The sequence below is a fragment of the Atractosteus spatula genome, chromosome 22, assembly GCF_055471065.1.
Source record: "Atractosteus spatula isolate fAtrSpa1 chromosome 22, fAtrSpa1.hap1, whole genome shotgun sequence".
Classification (NCBI taxonomy): Eukaryota; Metazoa; Chordata; class Actinopteri; order Semionotiformes; family Lepisosteidae; genus Atractosteus; species Atractosteus spatula.
The window spans coordinates 12,106,218-12,124,406 of record NC_142727.1 but is presented as its reverse complement, the minus strand read 5'-3'; the positions used below and the strand labels follow the sequence as shown (position 1 = coordinate 12,124,406).

The 18,189-nt window shown below is 39.5% G+C and overlaps 1 protein-coding gene across 7 annotated transcripts in view; it reads left to right on the top strand.

Moving 5' to 3' along the window:
- LOC148816834 (neural cell adhesion molecule 1-like) overlaps positions 1–17,249 on the top strand; it is a 246,055-nt gene extending 228,806 nt beyond the window's left edge. For 5 of the 7 annotated variants that reach the window (XM_088939429.1, XM_088939428.1, XM_088939426.1 and 2 more), the window contains 4 exons: positions 4,414–4,621; positions 5,153–5,269; positions 7,677–8,354; positions 13,689–17,249. In XM_088939429.1, the coding sequence (XP_088795555.1) occupies positions 4,414–4,621; positions 5,153–5,269; positions 7,677–8,354; positions 13,689–13,809 (1,124 nt within the window). In that variant the 3' untranslated portion in view covers positions 13,810–17,249. The remainder of the gene's footprint in view (positions 1–4,413; positions 4,622–5,152; positions 5,270–7,676; positions 8,355–13,688) is intronic. The other 2 variants (XM_088939431.1, XM_088939430.1) reach the window with 1 other exon arrangement.
- Positions 17,250–18,189: the final 940 nt, after the last annotated feature.

Genomic DNA, 18,189 nt, shown 5'->3' with positions numbered 1-18,189 from the left:
CCCATGAAATGATTTCTTGTTTTGAAAGATTTTTCTAGGTTTACTGGAATTATCTGGAATTATCAAAAATTGATTACTAGAACTCATATGTTGTATTAACTAATATGGCTGATGCTTTTATCCAAAACAACCTACATTTTAAACCCTTTTATACAGTTGGGCATGGGACTAGAACAGTCTGATTGAAGTACCTTGCTCAAGGGCACAACTGCTGTGTCTGACCTGGGATTTGAACCCATAAGCTGTAAAGTTTTCCTTTTTTTTCCATTGATATTCATAGATTGTGATTTGTTCCTAGTTAACTCTCCTTTTTAATACATGAAACTGATGTGCACCCATGTAGTAAATGTGTGTTTTTAAACTTACATATACTGTACATTGCTTTTGGAGGAATGGCTAGAATCATTCTGAATATTTACGTTATGCATTGAAGTGCTTGAAAGCAAGTGTTTTGTGTTGCAGTTTTGTATGAATTAGATGATGCTTTCATTTGAGCTTTTCTAACTGTCCAGCAGAGAGAAGTGTGTTTGGATCTAGGATGATTTCCTGTTTTATGGCTATAGAAAACTAGATGGCTAAAAATGAATTATTTATCGAAGAGAGCCAAAAAGCAGATACAGTGGTTATTTCTCACTTTCATTGTTCGGAAAATGTTTGTGATTGTATAATATGATTTCGAAGTTTGAGGAAAATTGTTTTAAGGCAGGGATGTGTAGTGTAGTAAGTGTAACCATTCTGTAGGTTCTGGATCAAGACCTTATGGACTACAAATAATAGTTGTAATCAAGCTCAGACTGAAGCAAATATTTTCATACATTTTGCTCCACACCTTACCTCAGTCACCACAAAATGGTACAGAGGTGAGGTACAGTAAATGGAATTTGTGTGCCAATCGTACTGTTTGATTTTCTGATTCATGACTCTCAGTGCGTTTTTTGCACAACTGGGGGGATATTTCCCTTTCCAAAATGGTGACAAATATGAAAATGACAAAGAGTACTGTAAAAGGGCTGAAGAGCGTTTAAAAAATAAATTTTCTGTCGACTGTTTAGCTCTAAAAACTGCAATTTTAGGGACACAATGGGTGTGTTAACTGTGTTCTGTGGTTCACTTGCATAAGTGTTTGATTCATTTTTTGGGTTTCATTTTAACACAGGGCCTCTGTTAATGTTTTTTCTGTGATTCAGAATAAATAACAAGCCCGGGCTATCATTTTTTTCATATGTGCAAAGGATGTGCAAAGGATCACTGTGGCTCTGCTTTTCCTGTAGTGGAGCACCACCTGGAAGGTTAGCAGACTTTGAAGTTGCGTGTGACCACTGCTGAATCAGTGTAAAACAATAGCCTCAATGAATTGTTAACTTTTAGATTTGTGTTGAAGGTCCTGTGCTACAGTAGATTGTAAGGTTAATCTTAAAAGAGATCCATACTTTTTTAACTGAAAGTTAATTCCATTACTAAAGATCCATTGTTGTTTACTGTGTACAGTATGAGCTATAATCAATTTCTGCACAGGAATACTGCTTGGAAGTCACTAATCAACAAATTATTAATCTTTGCACTAGATGAAAACTTGATTCTTGGTTGGATCAACATTTATTGAAGCCTCATTTTATGTCTATAGGGATAGATATGTAATTTTATTTCAGAAAATGGGTAAATGAAAGCCTTAGTCTTTTTGCGATTATTTACAGGCTCAGTAAAAGGCAGTAAAATAACAGTTGACAAGATTTGCACCTGTAAGAACTGACAAAGACAGTATTTTGTTTTGTGGTTTGTGTGCATGTACTGTAACTGAAGTAATCATACCCCCTAGGTGCAAGTCTTACTGATATGTTCTCAGATTTCCCCTTTATGTTCATATTAAATGCAAACTACTGATCAAATGGGCTTTTACCATTTCTAGCCCTTTACAAAAAAAGGAAGGAGAACCTATGAATAATTAAGTGTTTTACTGACTCAAGATGAGAAAATGTAGTTGCTGGAAGGCATTCTTGAAGATCAACTTAACTGTTTAGCAGCAATTGCATTAAAATAATTGTATGGGTAGCTTGTACAGACAGAATACCGTTGCCTGTAGGCTCAGTGGACCGTTTATTAGCAGTCATTTGCATATTTTGTCTTTCGTAAGCACCTTTATGTTTTACTAAATTCAGCCAGAACAAAAGGCACTGATACTGTGTTCAACAATGAATTGAAAATGAGACTTGAATGTATGATGTTCACACGTTGCTAATGCACACTGCAACAATGGATGAGAAACATGTCATGATTCACATTCACCTGATGAAATATAAACTGTTGAATTATTTTTGTAACATGTAGATTAACTAGAATAAAAGAAATGCTTCCCTTCTAATTTTAGGCAATTAGATGATTAAATCTTGATACAAATGGAGCTTTCTTGCAAACATTTAAGAGCTGTAACACCCAAGAAATAGTTTGCGCACAATTAACAAATTTACTAGTTGAAATTACTTATACAAACATCATTCTAATTGACTTTTTGTTCTTTTATGCCAAGTTACAATTTTGTTCATTGGATTAGACAAATGTGGACAGTGCAAAGCACTTTAATAGCGGTAATGAGTAGATTTGTGGTTTTTAAAATACATTCTGCTTACCTGTCTTTGAACAAGAGCTTGTACTGTACGTTGTTTTCTTCAGGAGACTGAGATGAGAACTGAAGTGGGTCTTTTTAGCACAACTGCAAGGGGAAACTTGTGCTGTCTTTCAGCACTGCTCCTATCTCTCATAAACGTTCCTTAAGTGTAGCATGTGGGAACGTATGGTCCTAAAATAGGAGGAACATTTCCTCTGGTTGAAATATTCATGCAGAATCACACTTCAATAAAAGCAAAAAATAATACAAATTGGCCACAAAAGGCAATCGTATCATCATTTTGCTGTGGATATATTTTGTTCAGAGAGGACATCTAATGTGCACATTTAAGTGTCATGTACAAGCGTCTTCAAAATGCAGTAAGTCAGTTTTTTCAATTCCCAACCTTCTCTCACTCCACATCCTGGTGATTAGAACTCTTGGTCACTGTGGCTCCGTGCGGAGACAGATGCATGTGTGTGAACAGGGAATGCCGAAATTCAATATTGTGTATTCGAGAAACACAAAAAACTGTTAGAAATTTAATAACCCAAAATGATTTTAAAAAAAGATGAATAAAAAAAGGAGAAAGTTCGACTTGGATGACAGTTTGTGTTTATTTTGTCTGGGGTTTTCACCTTACTCTTGTCTTCCTTGTATTTTTTTGTTTCTGATGTTGTAAACATAAAAATTAATGCACACACTGAGGGACCTTTGCAGGATATAACTAATAATAGTCTTGTAATTTTTGACAGTGTTTCTTTGGGATATGAAAGGACACCAACAAAATTGAATGGATTTGCACTGAGTAGTTACACTGAGTGGAATATGCTTGATGTGTCAAGTGTCAGTATCACACTATGCGTAACACACACATTCTTTAAGCACACTTCTGGCTGGAAATGGTGCAAAACCTCTACAGTAACTGGTTAAAACTGCTCAGTTGTTTGGTTATATAATCCTTACATACTGTAATTCTTTGCCCACATGGATAGCAAGTCCTGCGTTAAAAGTAAGAAAGGGTAACATTCAAATCACAAAAGAGTGGTTCTTTCTCACCTAGTGATTATACTATTGTTTTTTTATTCAAACATGCATTTCTCAGGAATGCAAATGCACATTGTTGTGTGCATTACTTATGAGCATTAAATGCATGTAGTGTAGCAAGGTTTTTTTTAACAAGCATTAATTAAACTTTTGGTATTCATTTGCGGTAAGTATTTTGTATTTTCCTTCACTTCAAATATGAACACCTTTTTATGTTTCTTGCTAAGTTACTGTCACTTGCAGATTGTTATAGCACATATTCTTCCAAGAGGTTATAACACATCAGTGTTCTTTCTTTATGACAGGAATGTTCAATAGTACAGAAAAAAAAAACACATTCAAGTCAAATGCAGATACAAAAGACAAGACGCTCAGTTTGGAAATCACAAATCCGTTTCAGCTGTTTGAAATCTAGTTGGTTACAGAGGGTTGCTAAATTCTAAACTAAAATATTTAATTTTGTAATGTTACAGTTAATTAAACTGGTATAGACAGTAGCATATAGAATCTTGCCTGATTTTCACATATTGAGTAACAAGTATCAGAGGCAGACTGAAAATATTGTATCTATTCTTGTATATTTCTAAGGAAGCAAGCCTCATTTGTTACCAAGTTAATATTTTGTGTATGGACTTGCATGTCTCCAGATCTGGTTTGGTTAGATTAATTAACATTTGAGGAGTTTATCTCGGACGGGATTACGGGATTTGTTGTTGCTTACTGAAAATCATGTTTCTCTGTTTTTTTTTTCTTTCACCCTGAAGATTCTGTGGCTAGTGGGTCAGGGCTGAGCACAGGAGCCATCGTGGGAATCCTAATTGTCGTGTTTGTCATCTTGTTGGTGGTCGTGGACGTCACCTGCTACTTCCTGAACAAGTGCGGCCTGCTCATGTGCATCGCTGTCAACTTCTGTGGGAAGTCGGGACCCGGAGCTAAGGGCAAGGACATTGAGGAAGGGAAGGCGGCTTTCTCGTGAGTTACCGGCTCCGCTGTGTTTTTTCAGCGTCTTCGGAAAAAGCTCGCTTTTTGTGTGCCGCAAAAGAAACGTTGCAGAAACAGTGTCAAACTTTCGTTCTGAGCACTCACCAGGAAGCACTGCCATCCTTCAAATCTCATCCAGCGGAAAGATAATGTTAACAGGCATTTTCCTCTTTTATCTCCTTTCCTGGCGCAAGTCCCTTTTTCCTCTTGTGTGCAAAGATACAGTACATTTCAGAGTTTGAATATATGTTAGAAACCCCCAATGTGACTGTAACTAATGGTTTATCGAAATCAAAGGGAATCTTATGTTCTATCTTATGTTCTGCATAATAGTCAATTGTATTTACTTTGTTTTTGAGGTGATTCTTTATCAGTTGAACTAGTAAAGCTAAATTCCTAAATTACTGACCCTGTGACTTTTTTGTTTGTCCTAATTATAAATGTTTCTTGTACCCTGGAGCTTTTAGTGAATGTGTTTACAAAGCAAAATTCCTACACGTACTGTATACTGTTTGCTTGCAGGAAAGATGAATCCAAGGAGCCTATTGTGGAGGTGCGAACAGAGGAAGAGCGCACCCCAAACCATGATGGAGGGGGACAGACAGAGCCCAATGAGACCACCCCGCTGACTGAACCTGAGTAAGCACCATACCTCGCTCTTCACTACCTCAGTTACTCGACAGTACCTTCCAGGGATCATCTCTCATACACCTTTGCCACTGGTACCCAACCCAAGCCAGTGCCAAACGTGTAAATCTCCGCAGATGTCCAGTGCAGGTTGGGAATCTTTCCAGTGCACTAACCAAAGTGCAAGGCCTGATTATAAGAGAGAAAAGTAGGAAAGAGCACCAGCTTCCATCTTCCCAGAAGTGGCAGAAATGTTTTTTTTTGCTGCCAAGTGCCCTTTACTTGTGAAATCCAAATGCATTCGGTCAAACACCATTTTCTGAATTCTGAAACCTTCTAGATGAAGAGCCTCCACTTCTTCAGCAGCCCAAGACTGTTCCTCAAATCCACTCAGTACCTCCCCTCTTTTTTTCTAGAAGCAACATGCTGCTAACAGCAGTCATCGCTGCCCCCTGGCTTTGTGACTCAGCAGTACCCAGGTGGCTGGGCTGGAGTTTCAGAGGCTGGTACACACTTGGCTGACACCGAAACAGCCAGTGGAAAACTCACCTGGAGCTGTACCACTGCGGGCTTGCGTGGCTTAGGCGTGCCAGTGGAAAAGGGCTATTAGAAATCTAGAGAAAAACAGGACGGCTTCCAAGGACGTTGTTGTTCTTGTGGTCTTGTTGTTCCTGGAAATCTTGTGATTTCCTGTGGAGTTAGTCAAGTGGCTCACAACCACTGGACATTATCGGCATTCTGCACATCATCACGAGGTTTAACCTGCCCACTGCAATATAATCAGATTTAATTTGTAGGTTTCAAATGAAAGTGTAAGGTCGTCTTTTTCATCCAGAAATAGGGAAGATGAGATAGAATTTAAGGGTGCAGGGGGTAAGAGGCCTGTCGAATGCTCAGTCCTGTTAATGTGAGCCCATTAATAAGGACAGAGCAATATCAAAAGCCACTCCTGAGGGGCTCAGCCAGTAAAGGCGCTTGTGTGAGCACAGGTGGAGCTGTAAAATCACAGGTTCGATTCTGCGTCGCGTCACTGACTGTGACTGGGATTCCCCCAAGGTGGCGCTGTCGAGGGATGGGTGCGATAAATCACCCAGCGCTCTCTCAGCTCTCAGCGAACACCCCTTTCCAGGCACAGAGTGCTGTTGCTGAAAGACGCACCTCTCCTCCGGCTGACAACGAGCCCCCAGGGTGGGGCTGTGTTACTTGTGGCGCGTCTAAGAAAAAAAACATCTTGAAAGTGGGCACGTCTGCTGTCCTCCCTTGGATGGCAGGGATCTTAGCCGCGAGCTAAGACTGAAGAAATACACAGTTGTTGATTCTAAATTGAGCAAACTGAACAAAATATTATGATTAGAGATGCTAAATTAAAGCAAAAACTGCTGGTAAGTGAAGAGGGGTTAATATTTTGTTCCACCAGGCGAAAGCCATACCAGGAAATTACAGCTGAATGTTGGCAGTAATACTGAGTTGCCTGTGATGCTACCGAGTGCCTTGGCACCTGTAGTTCCTCGTTTTCCTTTGTTGTTCATTTGTGGGTTTTGATTCTTTGTGAAGCGGCTATAATATCATGAGTGTCACCCACCCTTGTCCCTTATCAACATACCTATCAGTGTGTAGCCCACAGAGCAACTGTCATCTCGGAAGTTAACAGTCACAGACTGTTACATAGACTGTCAACAGACACATGAATTCAAAAACCTCAACTTGTGATGCTGTCTTAGTAGGAAGGAGAAATATCACCCTTTTTTTTACAGAAATAGAATAGCAGCTGCCATCAGACAACAGAAATCGAAGTATTACCTTCCATCTAAGGAATCTCATTCCATCTTGTTTTTCAAAAACAAGTATATAATGAGAAACGGCAAAATAGAGTGGGAGTTTTGAGAGTTAAATGAGTCTTTTATTTCATCCTGGAGAAGTGAGAAAGGTCCCTTAAGCTGCGATATCTAGAGGAAGAAAGATTCCCCTTCAGTTCCAGGATGCAATTTCACTTCTTCATTCTGTTGGAAGCATTGCAAATCGTAGCAAGGAATCGCTTTGTCAATAATCATACACAAGAGATATTTAGTGAAGTAGCAACATAAGGATTGCTACGTTTGCCATAAAAGAAAGAGAAATGCCCAGTTTGCGTTGGCAGTTTGTTTGTGGCTGTACCTAACCCTGTTTATTTCTGCTCCCTGGATCTAAGCAAGCAAAACCCCCTTGCTCTGCCTTTGCGATCATTTTATTTCTACAGCCGTTGACCGAAAACTCGGTTGGCTCACCTTCTCGGGCTTTACTTCTGTGCTTTTATAACTGCATGCTGCACTCCCTCACCATGTATGCTCGTGCCTTTGAAACACTCCTTCTCTTTTTATTTCCTCCTGTCACTGCTGCTATATTGTCTTTTTTTTTTCTCTTCTACTCCTTATCCTCACAGGCACCCCGCTGATACCACAGCTACTGTCGAGGACATGCTCCCTTCTGTTGCCACTAACTCTGACACTGTCACTGAAACCTTCGCCACGGCCCAAAACAGCCCCACTAGTGAGACCACCACCCTCACCTCCAGCACAACCGCCCCAGCCTCAGACCCCAAACCTGCCCCCGTCCAGCAGGCAAGCACGCCCAAAGCGGGCGTCGCCACCCCCGCCCCGCCCCCCGCCGCCTCCGCCTCCGATGCTGCCCCCCAGGTGGCCCCTCTGGTCGACCTCAGTGACGCCCCCACGCCGGGCGGCCCTGGCAGCGCTGCGGACGCTCCTAAAGCTCCCAGCGTGCCCACCGCCCCGGCCGCCCCGCCCCCCGCCTCCGAGCCTCCGCAGCCCGAAGCGGCAAAGGGCCCTGGGAACGAGGGGGCGCAGACCAGCGCGGCGAAGAGCCCCGCCGAGGCCGTCGCAAACCCCGCAAGCCCGAAGAGTCCCGCTGTCACGGACAGCGCGGCAAACCAGGACTTTCAAATTGACGGAGGACCCTTCAAGACCTCGGGCATTGATCTTGCGAAGGATGTTTTCGCTGCTCTGGGCTCTGCTTCTCCTCCCGCTGTGGCTGGCAAGCAGACTGCTGAGCCTGCTGCAGCCCCTGCAGACTCCGCTGTACCGCCTGCTCCGGCCCAGGACGAGTATGGCTTCTCTTAGACTTTCGTTGTGTGTGGGTTGTGCCTTTTGTGGCGTCGTTTAGCGTTGCCTTGCTTGGTGTCTTGTCCACTCTGGTGTGTGTGTGTGTGTGTGTGTGTGTGTATGTGTGTGTGTGTGTGTCCTAGGTTGTGACCGCGCTTTCTTCCACTAACACCTCTGCTTGAGCATGAAAACTAGTCCCAGGGCCGAGGGAGTCTCTCATACTCGAGTAACGGCGATGCGACGCACCAGCAGCTGTTTGTTTCCCCTGATACTACAGTAATAACTACATCCTAAACATCCTCTATTCCTTATGACCAAACAAAAATCACAAAGATGAAATATGTTATTCCAGACTACATTCTGTACCACTTTGAAAGTCCCGTGTGAGTTTGTTCTTTTTTTTTGGAAGATCTGCCTAAGGAAGTTTGTGGTTTGCACTTCTAAGTTGCCCTTTATTTTTTCTATCTGAAATATTGCATTTAAAAAGTGAATAGCTTGGCACCCCACCATATAAATCTTACATATTTATTTCTCTGTGGGTAGCGGTGCAAAATGTAGTGGCTAGTGATAGCTTGCCGGTGTAGTAAACAGCTGGCTTTGTGCTCACAGAAAAGCCATCCAGAGCACAACAACGCAGCCTGGGGTACAGCTGTAAAGAAGCAAGCACAAGTTCGTTCCAAGCTGAAAAGTAAAATGGAATTAGAAATAAGTCATTTCAGTTGTGAAGTCTCTGTACAGGGGTGTGTGCATGCGTGAGAAGAGAACTCCACTGCTTAAATGTTTACCATTTTCCTAATTTTCTTTTATTTTTTACCTGGGAATTAAGCTTACAGTATTTCTTGGCATCACACAGGTTAACATTGCCCCCCAGAGTTAGTCAATGGGCTCCTACAACCCTATGTGTAAAGATGTGCTTTTTTTCTCGAATTAAAATTCACTCCCCCTTAGTTTTCATATCCACTACGCTGTTGATGTGTAAGAAGTCCATTGAGTTATCAAGTATTTTTAAAAACATATTTGAAACATTTTTTTTACAGTTTTCTTTGCTCAGACTAAAGAGCTCCTTTAACTTTGAGGACAAGAATTAATTAGGTTGCTCTTCTTGTAATGCAACTTTAAAGTTTCCCAAAATGCTCTTATAACAAGATTATCTTTAATTTTTAATTGGTGTGTGTCTAAACAATCACATTTGTCTGTAAATGTTCATTTTTCCCATTTTTTCTAAGTGTTGTATCCCTTGAGCTACTATTCATTCAATCTTGTTTCCAAGTTACTTTTTTTTTCCACCAAAAAACAGAGATTTAGATAGAAGATATGCCTGGAAGCAGGCATTACCGTTTAATGTTTTCATTCCAAAAAAAAAAACAGATAAATATTTTCTCAGCGTGACTAAATAAAATATCAAGGCATTAGAAATCCTTTTTACTGAAATGTATTCTAAGAAGCATCAAATGGATTTTTGAAGTGTTATCACAGATACTGACACCGCCCCGAGACTGATAGAAAACATTATAAAAGGGATTTCCTCACGCACATCCGTGCTTAATGAATCAAATTATGTTCTCTGTCTTGCAATGTAGTTGGCACATTCAGCAATGATCCAAACAAAAAGAGGAAATGAACTCGGCTTTGGACGTGACCAGATTTCAGTGGATGATAATGTGACATTATTAATATTACTTGGCAAAACAATATTGGATACAGAGATTCCTGGCAGAGAGTGCAGTAGAACTTGACAGTTCTGACAAAGACTGTGCTAAGGATTTACAGCTTTGATGAATTCCTTTTTGATTGATCTTAGCATTCAGCCATTTAGCCACCCTTTGTTACCGTTCTCTGAAACCCAGGGAAACAAGAAGTAATTTTTATTTTTTTATACTGTAGCTTGTGCAAAATAGTAATTACATTTCACCAGCATTCAAATATAAATGAAAGTATAAGCCGTGTGTGTGTTCCCCGTTTTGTAACACCCACCAAAAAAGCATGATAAAAATATGTATCGAACAGCTTTGCAATAGTGCCAATGTTAAAGCAGAGCAGAACTGACTTAGGGGGAGAGAAAAATGTGACAGTAACCTCTCCTAGTATTTTTTGCAGACAATATAATTTGACGTTTATTTCAAAGTGCTGTTTGTAAGAATCAACCACACCACACAGACCAACCTTCTGCACACACATCAGATTTCATATACAGTATATACTGTAGGTATTCTAGCCTCCTGACGTGTTTCATACTTTGCCAAAATGCTGTGGCTTACACTTTAGGTAAAAAAAATGCACAAAATACTAGATACACAGGATTTACTACAATACCGTACAGTGAAATAAGGATTTATTTTTTTTAGGGGAACAAAGGGACTGCAGTCAAAATGTTTTGGGGAGGCATACAGTAATATTGCCATTTATTGCTGATTAGGCAGGAAAGGCTTGTAAAACATTGGAAGTCAAAATATAGAGAAGACGAGAAAGGAAACCAAAGATGATTCTGAAGGGAAGTAAATCAGCTTTGAAATGTTGCATAAGCTTGATACATTTACTGTAAGTGTCTCTACCAGGCACTGATGGCTGTGTTGGTGAGGACTGGTAATTACTAGAGCCAGTTTTATCAGGCCCTAGGACATTTTAGTTCAGCTTTCGATGGAAGAACAAGGCCTTCTTTTATGTATTTGCAAAAGACGTATTGTTTCCCTCTCTTTTCTGCAAGTAAATGGATTGTACTGCAGTGCCTCCTTTTCTGCAGTCATTGTCTTCCTGTTACGTCTCACATCAAGCACCTTGGCTCTTGTGCTTCTTTCCCTGCGTGGAAAGTGAATCCTATCACCAAGAGAATGGGATCCTGGTGAAGTACTGTGCTGCATCCCCTTTAATCATCGACACCAAGGCAACAGCCCTTTTCTTTGTCGAGTGCTTTTGTTTCCATTTTATTTCTGCCAGCAGAAGACACCATGATAGAGCCTCCAAAAGGATAATTACATAATGGCTAAAATGAGTACTCAACAGCTTTATAAAGTTCACTGTGGACAGATTTTATGAGGTCGCACTAACAGATAGGAGAACTAAAAGAGGTGTGTAGCGTTGATTGTCGGGTATTTTTTTTTAGACACGCCAGCCAGCTTTTCTGAATAGTATAACCTCTTTCATTGAAGAAGTAATGCTGTTCGGCCACGTTGAGGAGATTCCAGTAATGAACAGTATGACAAAAGTGAGAATCTCGTTAGGAAATAAAGAAGACCACTTCTTCTTCACCCGAAAAGTAATTCAAATAAGATGAAGGGGGAGATCCCCCAGCATGCTATCAAAGCAGAGTTGAACAAGCTGTCTCATGTGAGATGTATCGTAAGACATTTGTACTGTATGGCACCGCTTCAGCTTATCAGCTGTTTGCTTCCATATCAGCATCCTTCATCAGCCAAGCAATTTAGATCTCTGAAATTCAGGCATAAGAACAGGCGATGCAGAGATCACTAAGACATAACATTTTTCTGCAGAGGATCAAGGTCAGCATTTTACTGATGTGTTTATCCTTCATCTTTGATAGACTTCCTACTGTTGTGATTACTATCTGCCATTGTGATTACCTGTGAAGTTAGCAGGGTTTTATTAGGCATTTCCTCATAAAACACAGGTGCTCAGGTTCCATGGCACTTTTCCACCATTTCCTCAGGTCTTAAATTCAGAAAGCCTTGGCTATGGTCATACAGTAAACGAGTTGAAGTGTCTCATAAAATGGAATGATAGGAGGATGAATCGAATGAAAACTGTGAGCATGGAGCCTAGACACTTCCAAGACGCTACTAATGAGAAAAAACCTGATTTTGCAAGTATCGTGGTGTACGGAGCAGAAACAAAACGTGGCCTTTCTGAGCACATGACGTCTTTTGGTTCTTCATAGGATCTGCGGTTAGGAAAATCCGCATCTCTCTGAAGGAGCACTGCAGGGTTGCAAAATGACTTGCAGCCTTCTCCTTTAGAGCTGTGTTTATAGATATCCTAAAATCTCACGTCGGAACATGGAAGTGGATCCACAAGAAAGTAGGATCTCCAATGAGATATTTCTACATCAGTTACACTATTTCAGATTTTTTGGAAATGGGTCTAAAAAGTATTTTAGTGCTACCCATCCTCAGCTATGGTTAGTGATCCAGGTATTGCCTTTACCTCTATTTTTTAATCACAGAAAATAAATGCCTCAGACTCTCAAATGAGTCCGTGAACTAAATATAGGGTGCCACACAAGTATTATCATTTAGCAGTTTCATCAGTCAAAACTGTTCCATCTGATTACCATGCCTTAAGTCAGGACTTTAGATCTTACAAAGAGGTGCAATATTTAAAGAAAAAAATGCTTTGTTATTGCTCTCTCCTTTTTAACCTTTTGTTACTTTAAGACCGAATGTGATGCGTCATGTACTGTAGTTTGTGTGTGTTTCAATGCACAACACACTACAGTCCTTCCTCTGTTACTGTAGAACTCTGTGAACATAGTCTGCCCTTTAAGAACGACACAGACCCCTGAAAAAGTCTAGAAATGGGCAGGTAGCAATTTAATCATTTTTGATTTTAATAACAAAAGGTCAGGAGAGGGATAGTACTCCAGCTTCTACTAATCACTTGCCCACTTAGGTATAAAAACAGAACTGTTTTCCCTCCTAGCATTCTTTGCTCAGACGGCCCTCCACCGGCCCCATTGCTATTGCAACTACCCACTATATAAGAATCTAAGACTCTTTACAAATGAGAGGAGGCTTTTAGGCCCATCTGACCCATTTAGTAGTAGGTAATTGATCCAAGGGTCTCAAGCAGACATTTTTTTTTAAAGAAACAAGTATATTAGTTTCAATAACATAGCTGGGTGTCTTGTTCCCTATTTCCACAATGCTTTGGAGCATGAAATGCCTGTTGTTCTGATTTTTTACAAGTACTTCCATGTACTGTAGCTTCCACTTATGCCCCGATTGGTGTATCATTGTTTATTTTTGAGAAATTTGCAGGTCCTCTCATAGTCTTCTCTGTCCAAGCCTATCAGCATAGATTAGGTGTAGGATGTCAGTAAAGGCGTGTCTTGAATATACCTTACTTTTATGTCATTTAACATAAATCCATTAGTTGTGTGAATGTTGTTTTTTTACATCCTAATTTGCTTTTAATTTCTTGGTGATCAATTATAGGCAAACATTTCACTGCAGAGTGTTAAATTTTGTGGTAGAGATTGTTTTCTTTTTTGGATGCAACATGCATTCAGCATACACTTTTAGATGTGTTATAAGACTGTCACAGTATTCAGGATTCAGACTGCTTACAAACCCTTGTTTCTGTATGAATTTGTCTCTTAACAGGAAGGTCCCTGTAGATGACAAAAGTAAACCGGAGGAAACAGAGGTGAAGAAGACTGGGTCAGAAGTGAAGACGGTGCCTAACGAAGCCACGCAAACGAACGCAAATGAGAGTAAAGCATGATCTAATAAACAGGAAAACGCCACAGTCACAGACCTACAAAATGTCACAAGAGCATCCAAGAAAAAATAAAAAAAGGTTTTCTTCAGTGTCTTTTATTATTTTTCAGAACAAGAAACATGCTCCTGTTCGTAGAATTGTAGAAAGAAATCAACTCATGTGCACTTGCAATTTCTTTTTTCCCCCCACTCATTCTCCCGAGTTTAGAAAGAAAGGAAAAGTGACTTATCCTTCAACTGGTACTGTACACTGTGTAGCTGTAGGGTACTGAGATGGTACAAATGGCTTGGTTTTAAACAGTGCTTCTGGTAGAATTTTCGCTTAAGAAAGAAAAGCACTGGAATGATAGTCTTTCAAATGAAAACGTACAGTATGTCACCTCATTAGCTGGATCAGATACAGTAACTATGGGAAATTCTGGTTTATAAAGAAACAGTCGTTATTTGTTGTGCACAGACTCCATTACTCTAGGCGTAGAATTTTATTGTTACTCATTGTTTCTGATGATCATTAAATGAAGGATTGGACAAAGTTTGGTTTGTTATATATTACATACTGTATACATACATATATATGTGTGTATCAATTTGCAGTGTTCATTTTTTCATGCAGGTTTTTTTTGCCATTTTTTTATTTCCAATGTTAATGGGTTATGGGTATGTTTGTTTTAACCCTTTTTTCTTGTGTTTAAAAATGTGTAAAAGTAACTGCCTTCTATTTTATTATTTTTTTATCATAATGTTCTTCGGGTTTAGCATTAGAGCTTAGATCATTAGCATGCTTGCTTTGCAAAGGGTTTTATTTTTAGTTTTGAAATACAGTATGTTTACAGTTTTATTCTCTGCTAGCTCCCATTTATGAACACCTTGCCAGGCTCTTATGTAAAAAAGGGATAGACGAGTTGTCAAGAAGAAAGAGGGGAAAGGGGTTCATTTTAAACAATTAAAAATTACTTAAAACGGACCATTAGGCTGCATTTTGACAGGTGTCATTATATATATATTCTGCCATTTGTCCATCTCTCTCCATGTTTTTCCATTTTGTGTCTTATGCTGATATTTTGCCTGTAATTCAGGAGGGTCCAAGGAGGTTTTACATGTATTCAGCCTACCATAAAAACGCTCTCGAAGAGCAGAAGGACACTAAATATAACAGCTGTGACAGAAAAGTCAACTGAAAAAGTGCTTTCACACTTCTGTTTCCATCTTAGTGCTGTAGACAGGAGCAGTATTGGTGCAGTACAAACCTTCAAGGTATTAGTGTCCGTTATCTTTAATGGCAGTAGCTTTGGTGTCAGTGAGATGCAGGTAGGATCCAAAAAAAATAATATTAAGCCAGGCTTTAAACTTTGCGGAGAATAGACCCCTTAACAATGATTGAGGAAAGGAAAAACACAGGTGGCCTTTGTTTACAGTAAGGGTAAAAATACACCATTAAGGCCTGTTTAAAAAAACAAGTTGATCTGATATTTGAAAAGCTTATTTATTAAAAGAAAATAGCGCCCATTTTAATCTTGCTGAATATCCATTATTACAGCTTTATCTGCTATTGTTTAACTCAATCAAAGATGCAATCTGAAAATAGACATTTTTGTCTCTTTTTATGCATATGAGAAAGAATACCAGATTTAATTCATTATTTAAACCATAACATTCTGCTGTGGAATAGGGGTTTCCAAGTTAAAATTGTAGACCAACCCTATTTTGTTTTGTACAGTACACTTCTGAGAACTTTTTTTCTTCATTTAGACTGCAAGCTTGTGCACTGTGAATGCGTGAATATCCTAGTGTGAATAAAATGTGTTCTCTGTCATAGTATTTAAAAAAGAAAAAAAAATCGACATAGTTTGGTTGTGAAAGGTTTAGAGAATAGTTAAGAAAAAAATTGTTCCTTAAGAAAACAAAAGACATCAAAAACACTAAAAGGGGGAAACAAGGAAGAAAATGCCTTCGAAATTGTTCTTGTTGCGGCATGCATTCCACTTTCTTCAGTGTTTGCCTGTAATGGAGAAACAGATGGTCCAAGACTGCAGCCCAATGTTCTGATATATTGACCTGTGTAGGGCCTTTTCACTTCAGTGTCTATGTGTGCAGTCAAGGTAACGATAACTGATGGTGTCGCTAGTTTGTAAGTTCAAACTGTGAAAATACTGGTCTTGTCATTTTGCTCAATGTGTTTTTGCATATATTAGGCTCTGGGGATGAAAATGGAGGTAATCGACTTCAGTAACTTGTTCTTTTCATTAAAGGGCTTGCTGTCTATGCCTACTTGTCACACAGACTGAAGCTTTTTCACAGAGTAACATTTCCAAGGTCTAGAGAAGTCATCTCCGGCTTGCTGTTAATTAGTTAAATTTGTGAGAAGTCACAAGTAAAAGCATTCGAAAAAGCTAGACCTGGAAAGAGCTGCACTTGGAGAAATTAAGAGTTGAAAAAGACTTAACACCATGGTGAATTGGAGTGCTTATTTTAACCCTTTGTGCTTGAACTAATTTTCTGGCAGCTACAGTATATGCTCTTACATCTCTGGAGTACTGCAGAGGATAGTGATTATACAGTAGATCACCTAGATCAGTCCTCGTAAGAAGATCTGTTAAAAATATGTGCTCTTACTGACTCCACTATATGACTGGGGTCTGATTCCTGGATTAAAATCTGCAGCACTTTGAGATTGAGACTTTATAATGCTCCAAGATAAAAAGGCCTTTGAAGCTTGTCTTGTTAGCCATCAGTTTTTTGAAATGTTACTTGCTGTAGCCTCTTGCATACATTTTTACATAAGAGGCATCATGCACTTCAACTCAGCAATGCAGGCTTACTTTGCTATAAAATGGGCGACGGTGAGGAAAGGTCTTCTGATTTCTTTTGATATGATTCCATACCATTCCTAACGATCCAGAATCCAAATCTCTCTATATACTGTATATATACAAGCGTATTTCATTACATCAGTTGAGTTCTGTATTCATGTGAGCCAGAAGTTATTTCTCATGTTTTGTTCAAATGCCATTAATATGGGACCAAGTTTTTGCGAGTTTACACAAGCCTTTGAACTTGCATATTGTGCCATGAATTTGTTGACTGGCAAAATTGAAGTCTATGAATTTGAAGGAATAAAATCTAAATCTCATAATGGAAAGCCAAATGTTAGTCTTAACAATTAGTCTGAGTCTTTTTTATGTATAAATATATAGAAAAGGACAGGTGCCTCATCCCTTTAAGAGGACCGTGTCACATTTTCAAAAAACCTCCATTGTCATTCCTACCCAGCATTCCCTGCTTTTGGGGCCTTCTCTCTTGTATACAACTTTTTACTGAGTGAAACATTGGTACCACCTTTCTTTCCACTGTCACTGGTGTAAATACTGAGTACTAACCGAAAAATTTTGACTTTGCATTCTGTCAGAAATACTTGTGTTCAATAAAAGTTACAAAATAAAAAAAGGTTTAAGTGTTTTCTTTTACCTATTTAGCAGTACTGTATTCTAGAGATACTGCAGTATTTTGGTTAAATCTAGTATGAATTTCAGAACAACTGTAGGATTGCACATTTAAAAGACCTGTTTTAGAGTATCATGAGTTGCTAAGTCCGAAATTACAAACATTTCTTGGAGCATGACCTTCCAGATATTGTAGGAATTAAAAAAAAAGTATGCATTCTCAATTTAAATGCTAATTTAGTTTGCAACTGATTGTTAGGGCTTGGAATTCCCCTGAAGAGCCTAATCTAGCAAGCAAAAGGAGAGAGACTGCAGAGAAGAAAAGTTATCTTTGATCAGACACTCCGGTCAAGACGTTTTCTCACAGTTTCAAAGCTGAATGAAAGTTATTCAGTCGTACGGAAGGGCGGGTAATACTGTGGATTTCTAGAAAGTTATGTCATTCTTGGCTTGATTAAGGCCCATAAAACTATATAATCCCTTTACCTCGGATCTTTATTCTGATCAGTCAATCCATATACTCTTATCAGTCACTGTGAGATTGTAGCCAACCATTGAAATGCATTCGTTTAATAAATACACATCTGTTTTACTGGTAGGTTAGGTGGCTTCCAAGAAAAGTGGCTCTGGTGCGAGTGTGAGCGTGTGCGTGTCCATCTGTGTGTGCTCTGTCATGGACTGGCGTCCCATTCAGATTCTTTCCTGTCTTGTGCCCCATTGCCTGCTGGGATTGCTGCTCCCCCACAACGCTGAATTGGATGTAGTGGTAAGGGAATGGATGGGTGGCAGCACATTCAGCAGATCTTTTCAGCACGGAATAAACCTATTGCTTGTGCCTTTGCAACCTACCAGTATGTCTGGACTGTGGGAGGAAACCCACGTGAACACATGGAGAGCATACAAACTCCATGCAGTTACAGTAGCACCCCAGGTCCGGGAATTGA